Genomic DNA, 14,239 nt, shown 5'->3' on the forward strand with positions numbered 1-14,239 from the left:
ATAGGTGCGGGAACACGCGACTGCCTTTCATCACTGCCCCGCCATTGGGGAGCTTGCCCAGGCAGGGAGCGGGGCAGCTATGTGCTCCGTGCATCGCCCAGCTGGTCCAGGCACGTCGCCAAACTCGCCCATTAGGTACCGGGAACTCTGAGCGTTCCTGCATCGCACCACTGTAGTACGTCACCGCTAATCTCAGACCAAGGAAAGTAGGCCAAAGGGGTGTTTACACGTTGCGACAAATTGCGGCTGGAATGATCCAGATGGGGAAGGAAACGTTTGGCGCAAAGTACGGAGTACCTACCTTACTTATTGTGTACCTTGCCATGACCTTCCTCGCAGCGCAAACTGAGCCGCCCTTGATGTCCCGAGGTACCTTACATCAATGCAAGTCACATCACTGGCCAGGGCAGCTCTGCCATGGTGGGGCTCACTACGGGAGCTCAACATCCACTTTCCCAAGAAGGTCCAAACATGGAGACGGACGTCCGCAGAATGAGGCATTACCAGGAGTCAAACCTCACGATGGCATCACTGACATCATCCGGTGTAACTTTGAGAGTGCGTAGCTTATTGTGGTGGGTAATGAGCAATCTAACGCAGGGGTATCATTATACTCTCGTCAACTCGACGACAAAAACAATCGAAACTAAGAATAGCTCCATATGAACTCAGTGCTTTTCCCCTCTTCAGAGTTTCTCAATGAATATAGCCAATGGGCGTAACATAGTGACGTGCACCTCCATCTTTCGCATCCAATTCCAGTCAATCTGTCATGATTCATCCATTGAAGCCGACTAAAGGCCAAAAAGGCTGCGGCTGGTCTTCATCGAAAGAAGCTTCGGATGCCCTGGACCAAATCGTCTCTGTTCAATGTGCCAACCTTGCCCCAGCGCATCGATGCCTTGTGGGACAGCTTGGGCCCTTTTGGTGCTCGATGTTGATGCTCCCGGTAGACACCTCTCTCGGAAGGACAGGGTGATTTTCTGTCGGAAATCTGGTCTCGACGCACTCTCGGCAAGTTGTTTCCTGACGCAGTGCGCAAAATGGATGGTCTCGATGTATACGCGTCCCCAGAGTAGATGTGTTCCAGCCGCAATTGTTCGACTGGATCTGCATGAACAAGAATCTTGGCCGGATTCAACATCGGGGTCGCCGGAGCGCTAACCGTGCTTATAACCTCGACATCGTCGTCGATTTTGGGCAAACAAGTCTTTGTTGTTTCACCAGCTTCGTCGTCGAGACCGTGTCCAATATTCGGACTCTCCTCTTCGCAGAGCTTGGAGGCATGTCCGTGATGCGCGTTTTCTTGCTTCTCTCCCGCATTCTCGTCGGGGATGAGCTTCCCCATGCTTGCAACACTGTTGGACCTCTTTGCAAAAGAGCTGGCGATGCTTGCAACGCTGAGCTTCCGCATCATTGTACTAGCAGAACTTCGAACCAAGTGTTCAGAGCGAGATCTACCAGTCATACCAGGGAACGGGAGGATATCTCGGCTCCAGATATCAGACATGAGAGCTTCAAGCCGAGCTCTCTCGCCTCGTGGGGGTGCCAGAATTGGAATGCGAGGGTTCGTTGTGAGCAGTGATTGCGAGCGATTGATAGATGTAGTGGATGCGGCATCTGAATTGTCTCGCATAACACTAGTATTCTTCAAAATGACCTGACACAAGGGCGATTTTGGGCCAACTGTGGTGGCGCGATGAATCGATATCCGACGGGCAACAGTGCCTGGGCAGCTATCAATAACTTGGACCGAAGACTTTTGAAGGAACTGGACAAACCTGGTTTTCTAAACACCGTACCGAGACTCTTCATGTTCAAAGACATTGAGCTGTACAGATTAGGGTCGATCTGCTCTTGCTCTCCCGTTCTGGCAACCGACAACCGGCTTCGCCATTCTTCTTGCTCTCGAGGCGAACAGGCAGTCATGAGTATCTCGTATAGCTGGGAATCGCACTCGAAAACAAGTTTCCATGAGAATGGAGCTGTATGACATTGAAGACCTTAGTACTATTAGCAGAGATACTCGGGGACTTGTGTGGGAACGTCACAAACCTCTCCCATTATCCGTCTCGTCGATTTTGATGCTGGCCAGGTTGATACATGCTTGGATAGTGTAGATCTGGTCCACTTTGCTGGCTGAAGCTAGACAAAAGACATTGTGATAGAGGAGACAAGTCATGTACTGTCCTTTTGCGCCGTCTTTTGTTTGCCAGCAAACATGCAGTGCACCGCAAAGCTCAACATGGCCAAAGGACCTGATCCGGTTTTTCGACGCCGCATCAAGTTTCTTCCCAAAACCGTTAGTTTAAGTCCGTGAGCGCTTTGTGCTACTAACTTACTTGCTCCGGGAAAACCAGTCTGTCTTGAAGAACCCAAGTTCTTTCCAGGGTGGATTTCATTCGCCTGTCGTTCGTCGCTCGATTGATCTCAGCTGTGGCCTCTCGCAGTCGCAAAAGAGCGCTTTCAACCTCCATGTGGGAGTTTGGACAGTCTGCCACAGGTGTGTGCTTCAGAAGTTCGGCAAAAAGCAGAGGATACTTGCAGATCCGCTGGATTGGCTAAAGGTTCATCAGCACCACGTCTGGACCCGATTGGAGCACGTTGCTGACCTTGACAAGGAGATCTCCAATAGTCAGTGACTTCTTTGCCTGGTCGGCATGGCTGTTCGCAGAGCCCAACGAGGAAGCGAGTGTCTCAATGCCTCTCTGATACGTGTCCCATTGCGGCATAGTCCGATGAGCTGAAGCAACATCCTTGATCATCATCTCATACTTTGCGCCGTATTCCTCGTAAATGAAGAAGCGGTTCATCTGCAAAACAGGTCAGCAATGACGGTCAGTCGTGGTGATATATGGACTCGAGCAATTACCTTTCTACTGAACACCTTTGCTACATCTCCAGCAACCTGTGCTTCAGATATCATACCAGGTACTTCTTGAAGCCAGCTTATGGCCCTGTCGTCGTCTTCTGGCACAGAATCGAGACTCCTCATTCGCTGATGTCCACGGCTAGGGGGCTTTCTGGGCAACGACGGGATCTCCATTTGGGTGTACTCTGAGTCCGGAACAGCGCGGTGCAACTCGCCCAGTAGCTCTTCATGGAGTTCAACGATATCTGTGAGATTACGGTTGATCGAGGACCTAAGCCCTGGAGGTAGAGTAGGTAGGGAAGCGAGAATTGTAATGTAAACCTATCAAAATTAGTTCTCTCTACGTTCGTGACCATTGCGTTGAACAGCATCGGTGACCTACATTCATCAGAAAGCGGACGTCCGCAATATACCCTTCCTCAGTGCTGATGAGTTCCTCCAAGATGCGTCTACGCTGCAAAGCGCGTTCGGTTGCCAATGGGTCAACCTGAGCTGGCCACTCGGCATTACAACTGTCCTCTGAAAATCTGGTCGCGGTAAAAGAACCTCTGCTGCTGCGCTCGGTTTTGGAATAGGCCAGCGAGCGGCGGCTGTTGCCTCGAGGGCGTGTGATAGCACTGCCGCTAGCAAGACTGACACTAGCACTTTTCACCGCAGCGACAAATCCGAATGATGAACCTGATGATGATCTCCTATGGCGAGTTCTCCGAGAAAGCGCTGACCTATCAGCCGAATCTAGGAGCTTCCAGGGTAGTGCACCGTCTCCATTCATAGGCTGTGCTCGCTGCTTGGCGCGTCGATGGAGAGTTCTCATCCATTTGTGAAATGGACCTCGTCTGGAGGACGTGTCCGAGCCCGAATGCTCATGATCGTCGTCGTTGCTGCTATCAACTGAGACCCGAGGGAATGGAATGAGATCGTCATGGGAGTCGCCGTTGTTGGGCTCTAATCCTAAAACAGCCATGCTGCTCAAAGTATTCCAAGCCTCGACACCGTTGATGTGCAGACCGTCGAGACTGGATGAAAGGTCGACATTTTCAAAAACCTCGTCAGACTTGATGGAATCTTGCTGTGACCCGGGCGATGGGGGATACGATGTGACGCAATCTGTCTTACGGGTGATTCGGACGGAGCTGGGGCGAGAGCAAGATCCAAGAGATGCAGAGTCTGGTGGTGGTGGTGGTGGTGGTGGTGGCCATGCCATTGCGACGTCCAAGAAAGAAGAGGTAAGACTGGGTTCCAAGACACCAAAAAAAGGAAGCAATAGCGGTTCCAAGAGGTTTCAAAACATGATGTATGGTATCAACACCAAGAGATGAATGATGCAAATTTGCTGGGACTGCCAGCTGTGGGAAGCTCGAGAGGGTTGAGGCAGAAGGGGATGATGTCCAGTGGACGGTGTGGAATTTCTTAGTCCAGGCACGGGAGGAAAGCCAGCGTGGGTCACTAGAACGAAGGAGGGAAGGAGGATTTCGAGGCTGGAAAGCTCTTTCAAGACGAATGACGAGGAGGGCCCGAGGAAGGAGGAAAGGAGGAGCAGGCACGGCACTCTAGACATACACCATAGAATATGTAAGGAAAGCGGACTGTTGGCCGAAGGGACGACTCCGGCCGAACCACGGAGCTCGAACTCAACATTCATCGTTCTTCCTATGCCGGCCTCTACATGCCGACGACGATCAAGCTCTACATACGGTAGCTCAGTTCTCGTGAGAAGTCACGGCGTGGTACGGAGCTGCGGTGGACAGTCGCACCCGGCGAATCTACCAACGAGCCGGTCGGGAGGAATGCAGCTGCGACATGCAGCCTGCCCGCCGGGCCAGAGAACGCGTCTCTAGTGTGCATTGTTGTCGGGTCAAGATCCGTGGATCTTGCGTCTTGGACGCGAATTGGGTGCCATCGTAGCACACAGTCTGCCGGAAGATGAAGCTGCCGCCGGTTCGGAGTTACTGCTGAAGCTCGATGCAGACTTTGGTTCAGCATGGTGTGTCCGAGGGTGAAAACTCAACATTGCAGTGACGGGCCGCGGCCCATCAGCGCCATGAGCGCCATGTCTTGATGCGCGGCGTAGCGAGCGGGAGACAAAGAAACCTCTTCGCCAGTCTAGTGATTTAGTCGTCCATTGATCTGGACCGAACATTTGGTCTCGCCGCCCACCACACGAGTCTCGGTGGCTTGACGGTACGGGTTATCCATATCGTTCGACTATGAGTGTTTGGCGGGACTGCATGGAAGACGTGATCTCGATACCCCGAGACTCCAAAGTGGGTGTCAGTCGCCTCCATGACCCACGTCTTCGTCCTGCCTTACGCAAGACATGCGGACGATGTGGATGCAATGGTTGCAGGCCGTTTTCCGTACGTTGGCGGCGTTCCTCAACCCTGACTCGGGCTCGGCGCGCGCGCCCCAAGTGGCTCCGGAGCGGCCTAGTGCTGGTCCACTCGAGACGGGGACGGCGGGCCTCAATCGGAAAGGGAACCTTTAGCCAGTCACGTGTAGAGGTGATTATGTCATTACGGGGGACTTCTACCACCCGTGCCACTCAGGCACAGCACGGTACGAAACGCAGGCACACCAGACACTCCCGATAAACGGTTAGTCAGCACTGTAGTCGCACCAGTGTGTAAGCTTATCAGGTCAGCTAGGCGGGTACGTACTCCGTATCGTTTCCAGGCTGCCAGGTTCTTGTCAAAGAGCTCCCCTTTCCCCCTCCACTCTGCCCTACGCTCCGGATTATCGGCTTCCGTATAGTGGTTCTAATTGGTCCCTGCCCCACGTTTTCCTGCGTCGGGGCCGCAGTGGCTGGTCCCCGATATGGACAGATACGGGCCAGTTTGCCAGGGACGCACAGGTGAATTGCTGGGACCTTGGGAGTCTTGTTTCTTGTTACAGGGGCTCCCCCACCAGCGCTAGCCCCAAAAGGACAAGCTCGGGATCTTTCCTCGACGGCCAAAAAAAAGGTTCCAGAAGGGGCAGCTATCCGTTCCGCACTGTTACTGCTAGGCAAACACTGAACGAACACGTAGAGCGTATTGGAATCCCAGTGGGAGTTCGGCGACGATTTCAGCTTCCTGCCCCACCGCAACGGCAATAAGATACGCTGTCTGTTTGATCGCAACTTTTCCAGCACCTTCTTCTTTTTCTCCTTTACATCCTTAGCCTTTTCTTCCACAAGGTTCGGATCTCGATTTTCCCTTTCTCTCTTCAACACCACTTGAAGAGTTCCTTCGTGTCCACCGTTTCCCCATTCGACAACAGACTCCGACGGCCGCTGCAACTCGGCTAGATAGTGACGGTTCCTCGACAAGACAAGTCCCGCGCGCAGCGCAGCTTTCGCGATGGAGAGCGCATTCGCTTCACCCACCGAAAAGGTCCTCTCAACCCTGGGAGTGAACCCCAAGACCGGCCTTACTGATGATCAAGTCATTGCCTCGCGTACCAAGCATGGCAAGAATGGTAAGTAGCTTTGCGACTCGACCCGAAACCCACGATAGTTTCGTGCTAACAGTCCGTCCACAGTCATCCCCGAAGAACCTCCGACGCCCATCTGGGAGCTCATTCTCGAGCAATTCAAGGACCAACTCGTCATAATCCTCCTCGGCTCTGCCGCTGTTTCTTTCGTTCTGGCGCTCTTCGACAACGAGGAAGGCTGGAGCGCCTTCGTCGACCCAGCTGTGGTACGTAATCTTGGATGCGAATACCCACAATGCCCAGACTTTGCCCGGCTAACAATGCCGATTTACAGATTCTGACCATTCTCATCCTCAACGCCGTCGTCGGTGTCTCACAAGAGAGCAGCGCCGAGAAAGCCATCGCCGCCCTGCAGGAGTACTCTGCCAACTCTGCCAACGTCATCCGTAACGGCCAAGTCTCCCGTGTCAAGGCTGAGGAGCTCGTCCCCGGTGATGTCGTCTCCGTCCACATTGGTGATCGCATTCCGGCCGACTGCCGTATCATTGCCATCGAGAGCAACAGCTTCAACGTCGACCAGGCTATCTTGACTGGAGAGAGCGAGAGTGTTGGCAAGGACTGCGATCATGTTGTCAAGGACGAGAAGGCTGTGTTGCAGGACCAGACCAACATGTTGTTCTCTGGAACCACTGTTGTTACTGGTCGCGCAAAGGCTGTCGTTGTCTTGACTGGTTCCCAAACCGCTATTGGCGATATTCACGAGAGTATCACCGCCCAGATCTCCGAGCCCACTCCTCTTAAGCAGAAGCTCAACGACTTCGGCGACAGTCTCGCAAAGGTTATCACGGTCATTTGCATCCTCGTCTGGCTCATCAACATCCCTCACTTCAGCGACCCCAGCCACGGATCCTTTACCAAGGGTGCCATCTACTACTTGAAGATCGCCGTGTCTCTCGGTGTTGCCGCTATTCCCGAAGGTCTCGCCGTTGTCATTACTACCTGCTTGGCTCTTGGAACTCGCAAGATGGCTGCAAAGAATGCCGTTGTCAGAAGCTTGCCGTCCGTTGAGACCCTCGGAAGCTGCAGCGTCATTTGCTCCGACAAGACCGGTACCCTCACCACCAACCAGATGAGTGTCAGCAAGCTTGTCTACATCAGCGAGAACGGATCAGACCTCGTTGAACACGATGTCGAAGGCACCACATTTGCCCCCAAGGGTTCTATCTCTCTCAGAGGCCAGACGGTCACCGATCTCACGCGTTCTTCTGCTACTGTCCGCCAGATGACTGAGGTTGCCGCCGTGTGCAACGATTCCAAGCTCGCCTACGATGCGGCCAAGGGAACCTTCTCCAACGTCGGTGAGCCCACTGAGGGCGCTCTGAGAGTTCTTGTTGAGAAGCTTGGACCGTGTGCGCCTTCCAACAGCAACCCCGAGGACTGTCTTCACTACGCTAGCTCTCAGTATGAGAGCCAGCTCCCCCGTCTGTCTACCTATGAATTCTCCAGAGATCGTAAGAGCATGTCCGTCCTTGTTCAGAATGGCCAAGAGAAGAAGCTCCTGGTGAAGGGTGCTCCTGAGTCTGTCCTCGAACGCTGCACTCACACTCTTGTTGGGGCCAACGGAAAGCGTCAGCCCCTGAACAGCAAGCTCGCCGATTTGATCGCCAAGGAAGTTGTCGACTACGGTAACCGTGGTCTCCGTGTCATCGCCCTCGCCAGCGTCGACAACATTGGTGAGAACCCCGCCTTGAAGTCAGCCAAGTCTACCGCACAGTACGCCCAGATTGAGCAGAACATGACCTTCCTCGGATTGGTTGGTATGCTTGACCCTCCTCGTCCGGAAGTTGCGGCTTCCATCCGCCACTGCAAGAACGCCGGAATTCGTGTCATTGTCATCACTGGAGACAACCGCAACACCGCTGAGAGCATTTGCCGACAGATTGGAGTCTTTGACGAGTATGAAGACCTCAAGGGCAAGAGTTTCACTGGCAGAGAGTTTGAGAACCTAAGCGACAGCGAGGCAAACGAAGCTGCCAGAAACGCATCCCTCTTCTCCCGTGTCGAGCCCAGCCACAAGTCCAAGCTTGTCGACCTTCTCCAGCAACAGGGAGAGGTCGTCGCCATGACTGGCGATGGTGTAAACGACGCTCCCGCTCTCAAGAAGGCTGATATCGGTGTCGCCATGGGCTCCGGCACCGATGTCTCCAAGCTCGCCGCCGACATGGTTCTCGCCGATGACAACTTTGCTACTATTGAAGTCGCTATTGAGGAGGGTCGTTCCATCTACAACAACACCCAGCAGTTCATCCGCTACCTGATCTCGTCCAACATTGGTGAGGTTGTCTCCATCTTCCTCACTGCTGCTCTCGGTATGCCGGAGGCTTTGATCCCCGTCCAGCTCCTCTGGGTCAACTTGGTCACCGACGGTCTTCCCGCCACCGCTCTTTCGTTCAACCCTCCTGACCACGACATTATGAAGCGCCAGCCCAGAAAGCGCGACGAGCCTCTCATCGGCGGTTGGTTGTTCTTCCGCTACCTGGTCATTGGTACTTACGTTGGTGTTGCGACTGTCGCTGGCTATGCTTGGTGGTTCATGTACAACCCCGAGGGTCCTCAGATCAGCTTCTACCACCTTTCCCGTTTCCACCGCTGCTCTGCAGACTTCCCCGAGATTGGCTGCCAGATGTTCTCCAACAGCTCCGCCAAGTCCGCCTCGACCGTCTCGCTCTCCATTCTGGTCGTCATCGAGATGTTCAACGCCATGAACGCGCTGTCCTCGAGCGAGTCTCTGCTGTCCCTGCCTCTTTGGGCTAACATGAAGCTTGTCTATGCCATTACTCTTTCAATGGCTCTTCACTTCGCCCTGCTCTACACTCCTTTCCTCCAGAACCTGTTCTCCATCCTTCCCTTGAACTGGTTGGAGTGGAAGGCGGTCTTGTACATCAGCGCCCCTGTTATGTAAGTTGACCATGATTCTCGCTCGCTCGTCTACTGTTGCTGACTCTGTCCTTTTTAGTCTCATTGATGAGGTCCTCAAGGCTATTGAGAGATCGTACTTCAGTCAGAAGAAGGCGATCAAGTCTACCAAGGCAAAGAAGGAGAATTAGATGGTTAGAGGCCAGCCCAAAGCTAGACCATAGATCACTTGTACCATAGTAGTAGCCCTGGCAACATTGCACAGAGCTGTACATAGACCACAGCAGCCAACGTTCAGGCATTAAAGTCACAAATAAGGACGTAAATCAAGGTCATTTGTCTAGTTCATGCAGGCTTCGGCAGCCATCTCATAGTGGATCGCGTCCATCTATTGGTACAAGCTAGGTAGAACCCGTCCACTTGTAGCGGTTCTATCAAGTTTTCTCTTCCTCAACACCGAATTCCTCCGCAAGAATTAGTCTTGTCTGCCCTTGAGCAGTCTCTTGGTGACCTTGTCCTTCTCAATAATGTACACGTGCGCTCCCCATCCAGATAGTGCATCTCGGTCAACGGCGTTCAGAAGCGACTGGGAGATGGTTTCGAAGAGCTCATCAGGGCCCTGTGTGACGTCCACGTTAGTTTCTGCTAGAATCTCTGGATCATTGATTCACCATGTGCCACGTACCAGATCCGGCTCCCATAAGCTCTCGCACATGCCGAACAGCTGTTCAGACGCCGTACCAGAGACGATGAAGTCCTTGGCGAAGTCGATGCAGCCGATGCTGTCGAAGCCGCAGATGAAGGGCTTGCCCGTCTTGGGGTCAAGGCCGGCGACGACGGGGGAGACGAAGTACGGGCCGAAGCGGCGCTCGTAGAGGGAGGAGCTGACGAGGTTGGCGAAGGTGGTCGGAGCAATGTTGCGCTCCTCGCGGAGGCGGTACATGTTGACCTTGTAGCGGAAGAGGTCACCGACGGTCGTGACATCGGTGGCGAGGCCGGTGAGACCGAGGAAGACGTCGCCGTACTGGAAGATTTTGGGGAAGTTGTTGGAGACGGTGAGGGCTTGGAGGCCGAGACGGAGATCGCAGGCTATTGCGACACAGTCCTTGCCGACCATTGCGACGCAGGCACCGCCATCTGTGAGGGGGAGGAGGTTAGGAATTGGTGATTCGATAGAGAGGCGATAGGGCCTAGATGGGGGTCAAGAGGAAGACAAACTGATGGAGAAGGGAGAGCTCTGGACTTTTGGTTAGCTGGAGGGGGTTTCCTTTTGCATCTCGAGGCTGAGGAGGGGAGGGGGAATGACGGAAGCGTACCATTTCGGGCTCTTAAAGCGAGTGACCGCTGGGTTCTGGTATGATTTGAGAGATTCTCAAGGTTGTGATTTCGGCCGTGATTACTTCGTGATGAATCGTAGGGTCGGCCGTGGTGGGCGTCGTCGTCGTAGATGGGGAGTTCGTTTGGTGGTGATGGTGGTGGTTGTAGCTGCAATTGACGTTGAACCGATGCGGAATGCTGAGGTGTAGCGCTACCTGCCTGCTCTTGCTGGGTGCTGGGTGCTACTGCAGGGCAAGGCAAACACGCATGGCGCGGCCGAAGCGGTCGGAAAATCCACGTACAGCAAGCTGGAGCTCGCTGATTGGCCTGAGCTTGGCTTCGGCAGCTTTCAGCGTGGTGGTGCTCGATGATGCACGTCCCAGCTCCCCTCCCCGGCCAGGGCCCGGCTCCCGTCGCCTCTGCTGACGGAGCACCCCGACTGCCTGCCCCCCAGCCTTACGTACCTCGCTGAATTACCTGTACCTGAGTAAGACTCATTCACCTTGGCGATTCAACTCAGACACGAATGTTTACTGCCCGTAGCTTCTTACTTCTATTATTACCTATACAAAAGGTGTTACTTTAGACCGGCTGAAAAGTCCAGTATACACTTGTCCCGGACACCAGGCCGAAGTGGACTTCCTGACATTGTGTTTCGTCGTCCTTCCGCCAACTTCTACTTAACTAATACACCACCACCTGAGCTTGACGCAACGCCCGCCCCCCGCCGAGACTTGAACCCCGCCAACAACATATTGAACACGATACCCCGGATCAGATATCAATCTTAACCGAACAGCAACTTCACTGCGACTGAATACCCTTTTTGTTGAAAAGAATAAGACACTGCGTTTCCGTCCACGGCATTTCTCAGTTGCTACGATGTCGCACGTGGTGGTCATCGGTACGGATTTGCGGAGAGCTACCGTCAAGGTCAGCCCAGGCACCTACATGACAGATGTTCTCCAAGAGGCATGCAAGAAGCTCAACGTCTCGAGCGATAAATACCTCTTGAAGTACCTTACTCATTCTAAAGACATTCCCTCCTCGCAATAAGCTAACCATCTGCTAGGCACAAGCAGAAGACAGTCGACCTCTCAGTAGTCTGGCGAGTGAGCGGTCTCACCCCCGGCGCCAAACTCGAACTCGTCCAGAAGTCCAAAACACCATCAGCCGTTTCCGTCGCACTCCAGTTGCCGATGCCCGAAGCCAATTCGGCGCCCAACGGTCGTTTAATTGAGAAACTACCGAGCGACTTTACGATATGGAAGGTACTGCGCCAGTTTGAGAGCGGCGTCGCTGGGAACGGGAAGAACTTCAATATCACAGCACGAGGCGTTGCGCAAACAACAAGCGGAGGCGCGAGTGGAAGCGGTCAGATGTACTACGAGACGCCAGTCCTGAACATCATGGGTCGGGAGCTTTCCACATTTGAGGACTTCCAGAAGACACTGTCGCAACTTGGGTACAATTCGGGCAGCGTTCTGATCCGCTTGTCGTTCAAAAAGACGGAACGCACGCTGTTCCAGGCTATGGAGGAAATCAGTCAATTCTTTTCTGAGGTTGAGGCAGAGGAGAAGAAAGCGGCCCCGGCTCCAGTTCCAACGCCCGCCACGGAGGGAACAGAATCTGCAGCAGCTGAAACTGTCATCGAGACGCCAAAGGGCACAACGACTCGACAGACAGGCGATATTCCAACGCAAGAACAAGCAGATCAGGAGGCGCCGGCAGCAGATGCCATGGAGGCTGATCAAGCAGAGCCGACAGACCCTTTGCAGCCTGTCAGTGTCTTCCGGGCTCCAAGCGGAACCACTCCCGCAGCAGCCCTTGCAGACGTGCCAGAGGATGACTACGCCCCGACGATTGCCCACGCCCAGCTTCATCAGGCTCGACTCCAGCAGAGCGCGCTCAACAGGAGACTTCCGTCCGACAAGGAGCTGGAGGCGCAAAGACAGGCTGAGGAAGCCCGCCTAGCGGCTGTCACCACAGTTCCGATGAAGGTGCGGTTTCCCGACAACACTTCAGCGCAATGGACATTTGGCCATGAAGCTACAGGGGCGACCCTCTACCAGGGCGTGAGATCTGTCATGGCACACTACACCCAACCCTTTAAGTTGGTCATACCCGGCAGCAAGGTCATAATTAAGGATGACGAGAGCGCAAAGAACCGCTTGATCCACGACTACAAGCTCACACGTAGTGTGTTACTGAGTCTGGTCTGGGATGACAGCGTGCCAGTAGATATCCGCAAGAAGCCCTTCCTCAAGGGTAGCGTCGCTCAAAAGGCCCAGGATGTCACAGTACCGGACATTCCCAAAGGCGACGACACGAATGAGGAGCAGACTAATGCTTCTTCGTCGAAACCTGAGAAGAGGGAGGGAAGCGGGGATGGCAGCGTTGCGAAGAAACTTCCCAAGTGGCTCAAGCTGCCTGGAAAGAAATAGACGGATGGTCCTTTGTACAATGTTGCAGCATTGCTCGGCCATTTTCGCATGGCGAGCGTATTCATGCATTTGGAGTTTCATGGGGCATAGGGTAAACCAGATAGACTATGGTCAAGTCGTCAATCAGAGCCTTCACGAGAGTATATGATCACTCCAGAGCGAACGATACATTAAACAGTATCAAAGTAAAGAGTATGAGGCCGCAATGGGTTGTGCTTGAAATTTTGGTATTTGTCGTGAAGGCATCATCATTCCATGATGATACGGGGGAGTTCCGTCGATTTGTTTTTAGAAATAGACCACAAACTTTTATGCTGTGACCACGCCCTTGACCCATATAAACCCAGTAGTTTGCCAGTCCAACACAACAACCCCGTTGCGCCCCATTTTGGTTTTGACGGATTCCTCTCGAAGGGGGGAAAATCGTTTAGTGACCGACACGGCGGGACTCGGCGATGACGCGGGTCATCTCCTCGACCTTTCTCTTGGCGCGGCCGAAGGTGCCGAGCCTCTTCTTGGCGAGCTTACGGGCGCGCTTGTCCTTGGAGTTGCGGAGCAACTCGATAACGCGGCGCTCGTAGGGGGCAAGGCTGTTGAGGAGGAAGATGGTTAGCGACTTGTTGTCTGATTTGGATGTGCTTGTGAAGTGCATCCAAGTTGATGTCGCTTGGACGAGGTTTGGAGACGGTGTGTATGGAAACTTACCCGGAGACTTCCTTGACGACGTCACGGACGAAAGCGGTGCGCTTGCTCAGGTGGCCCTTGGTGCGGGAGACACGGGGCTTGACGACACGAGCGGTGGTCTTCTATATTTCCGAAACAATCACGACCGGTCAGCGTCCATCTTCTGCAAATAAGGTCCCCTCGTGGGAAGAGAGGTGTTGTGCAGAGATCCTCCACGAGGTGAGACGAAGCGGGTGTGGGGGAAAGGGGACAGTGCCGCCGATTTCCCTTCCTGACAGAAAAGCCCATCCTTCTGTGTGTTCATTCTTCAATGTATGTATCCATCATCGAATCGTATTTCCATAATCGGAAGTTCGAAGATTTCGTTTCGCAGAATTCGGAGGGGCTTTTCTCTCAGGTCGGGACGGCGGCGGTGATGATTGCGGTGGTGGTAATGATTCGACATACGTGTCCATGGTTGAGACCGGTGATGAGACCGGTCTTGACGGGCGCTTCCTTGGCCATCTTGAATGCTGGATGACGGGTGGGTTGTCGGGTTAGTATTGTCGTGATGGTCGGAGGGGGGAAAAGCCAAAAGGACGTTTGACCACGAAAA

The 14,239-nt window shown here is 53.8% G+C and overlaps 5 protein-coding genes across 5 annotated transcripts; 2 read left to right on the forward strand and 3 right to left on the reverse strand.

Moving 5' to 3' along the window:
• Positions 1-823: 823 nt before the first annotated feature.
• HER10_EVM0009661 (RhoGEF domain-containing protein) lies at positions 824-4,076 on the reverse strand (the record flags this gene model as incomplete). The annotated part of the gene is made up of 7 exons (XM_035479141.1): positions 824-1,728; positions 1,782-2,003; positions 2,056-2,290; positions 2,343-2,561; positions 2,613-2,813; positions 2,873-3,193; positions 3,255-4,076. The coding sequence occupies 7 exons, from the start codon at positions 4,074-4,076 to the stop codon at positions 824-826; spliced, it is 2,925 nt and encodes a 974-aa protein (XP_035335250.1).
• Positions 4,077-5,917: 1,841 nt separating this feature from the next.
• On the forward strand, positions 5,918-9,498 carry HER10_EVM0002492 (calcium-translocating P-type ATPase). The gene is made up of 4 exons (XM_035472200.1): positions 5,918-6,328; positions 6,392-6,549; positions 6,618-9,241; positions 9,300-9,498. Exons 1-4 carry the CDS (start codon positions 6,211-6,213, stop codon positions 9,388-9,390), a joined length of 2,991 nt encoding a protein of 996 aa, XP_035334723.1. The 5' UTR covers positions 5,918-6,210; the 3' UTR covers positions 9,391-9,498.
• A 45-nt stretch (positions 9,499-9,543) lies between these two features.
• Positions 9,544-10,767, reverse strand: HER10_EVM0010465 (proteasome component PUP3). Its single transcript, XM_035479924.1, has 4 exons — positions 10,516-10,767; positions 10,418-10,436; positions 9,885-10,336; positions 9,544-9,818 (listed from the first exon to the last, which is right to left on the reverse strand). Exons 1-4 carry the CDS (start codon positions 10,516-10,518, stop codon positions 9,675-9,677), a joined length of 618 nt encoding a protein of 205 aa, XP_035335302.1. The 5' UTR covers positions 10,519-10,767; the 3' UTR covers positions 9,544-9,674.
• A 240-nt stretch (positions 10,768-11,007) lies between these two features.
• Positions 11,008-13,186, forward strand: HER10_EVM0003351 (UBX domain-containing protein). Its single transcript, XM_035473031.1, has 2 exons — positions 11,008-11,532; positions 11,589-13,186. Exons 1-2 carry the CDS (start codon positions 11,399-11,401, stop codon positions 12,958-12,960), a joined length of 1,506 nt encoding a protein of 501 aa, XP_035334799.1. The 5' UTR covers positions 11,008-11,398; the 3' UTR covers positions 12,961-13,186.
• HER10_EVM0005924 (ribosomal protein L36e) lies at positions 13,173-14,218 on the reverse strand. The gene is made up of 3 exons (XM_035475526.1): positions 14,092-14,218; positions 13,666-13,766; positions 13,173-13,550 (listed from the first exon to the last, which is right to left on the reverse strand). Exons 1-3 carry the CDS (start codon positions 14,146-14,148, stop codon positions 13,388-13,390), a joined length of 321 nt encoding a protein of 106 aa, XP_035334984.1. The 5' UTR covers positions 14,149-14,218; the 3' UTR covers positions 13,173-13,387.
• Between the last annotated feature and the right edge of the window lie 21 nt (positions 14,219-14,239).

Source organism: Colletotrichum scovillei (genome assembly GCF_011075155.1).
Source record: "Colletotrichum scovillei strain TJNH1 chromosome Unknown Contig00004, whole genome shotgun sequence".
Lineage (NCBI taxonomy): Eukaryota > Fungi > Ascomycota > Sordariomycetes > Glomerellales > Glomerellaceae > Colletotrichum > Colletotrichum scovillei.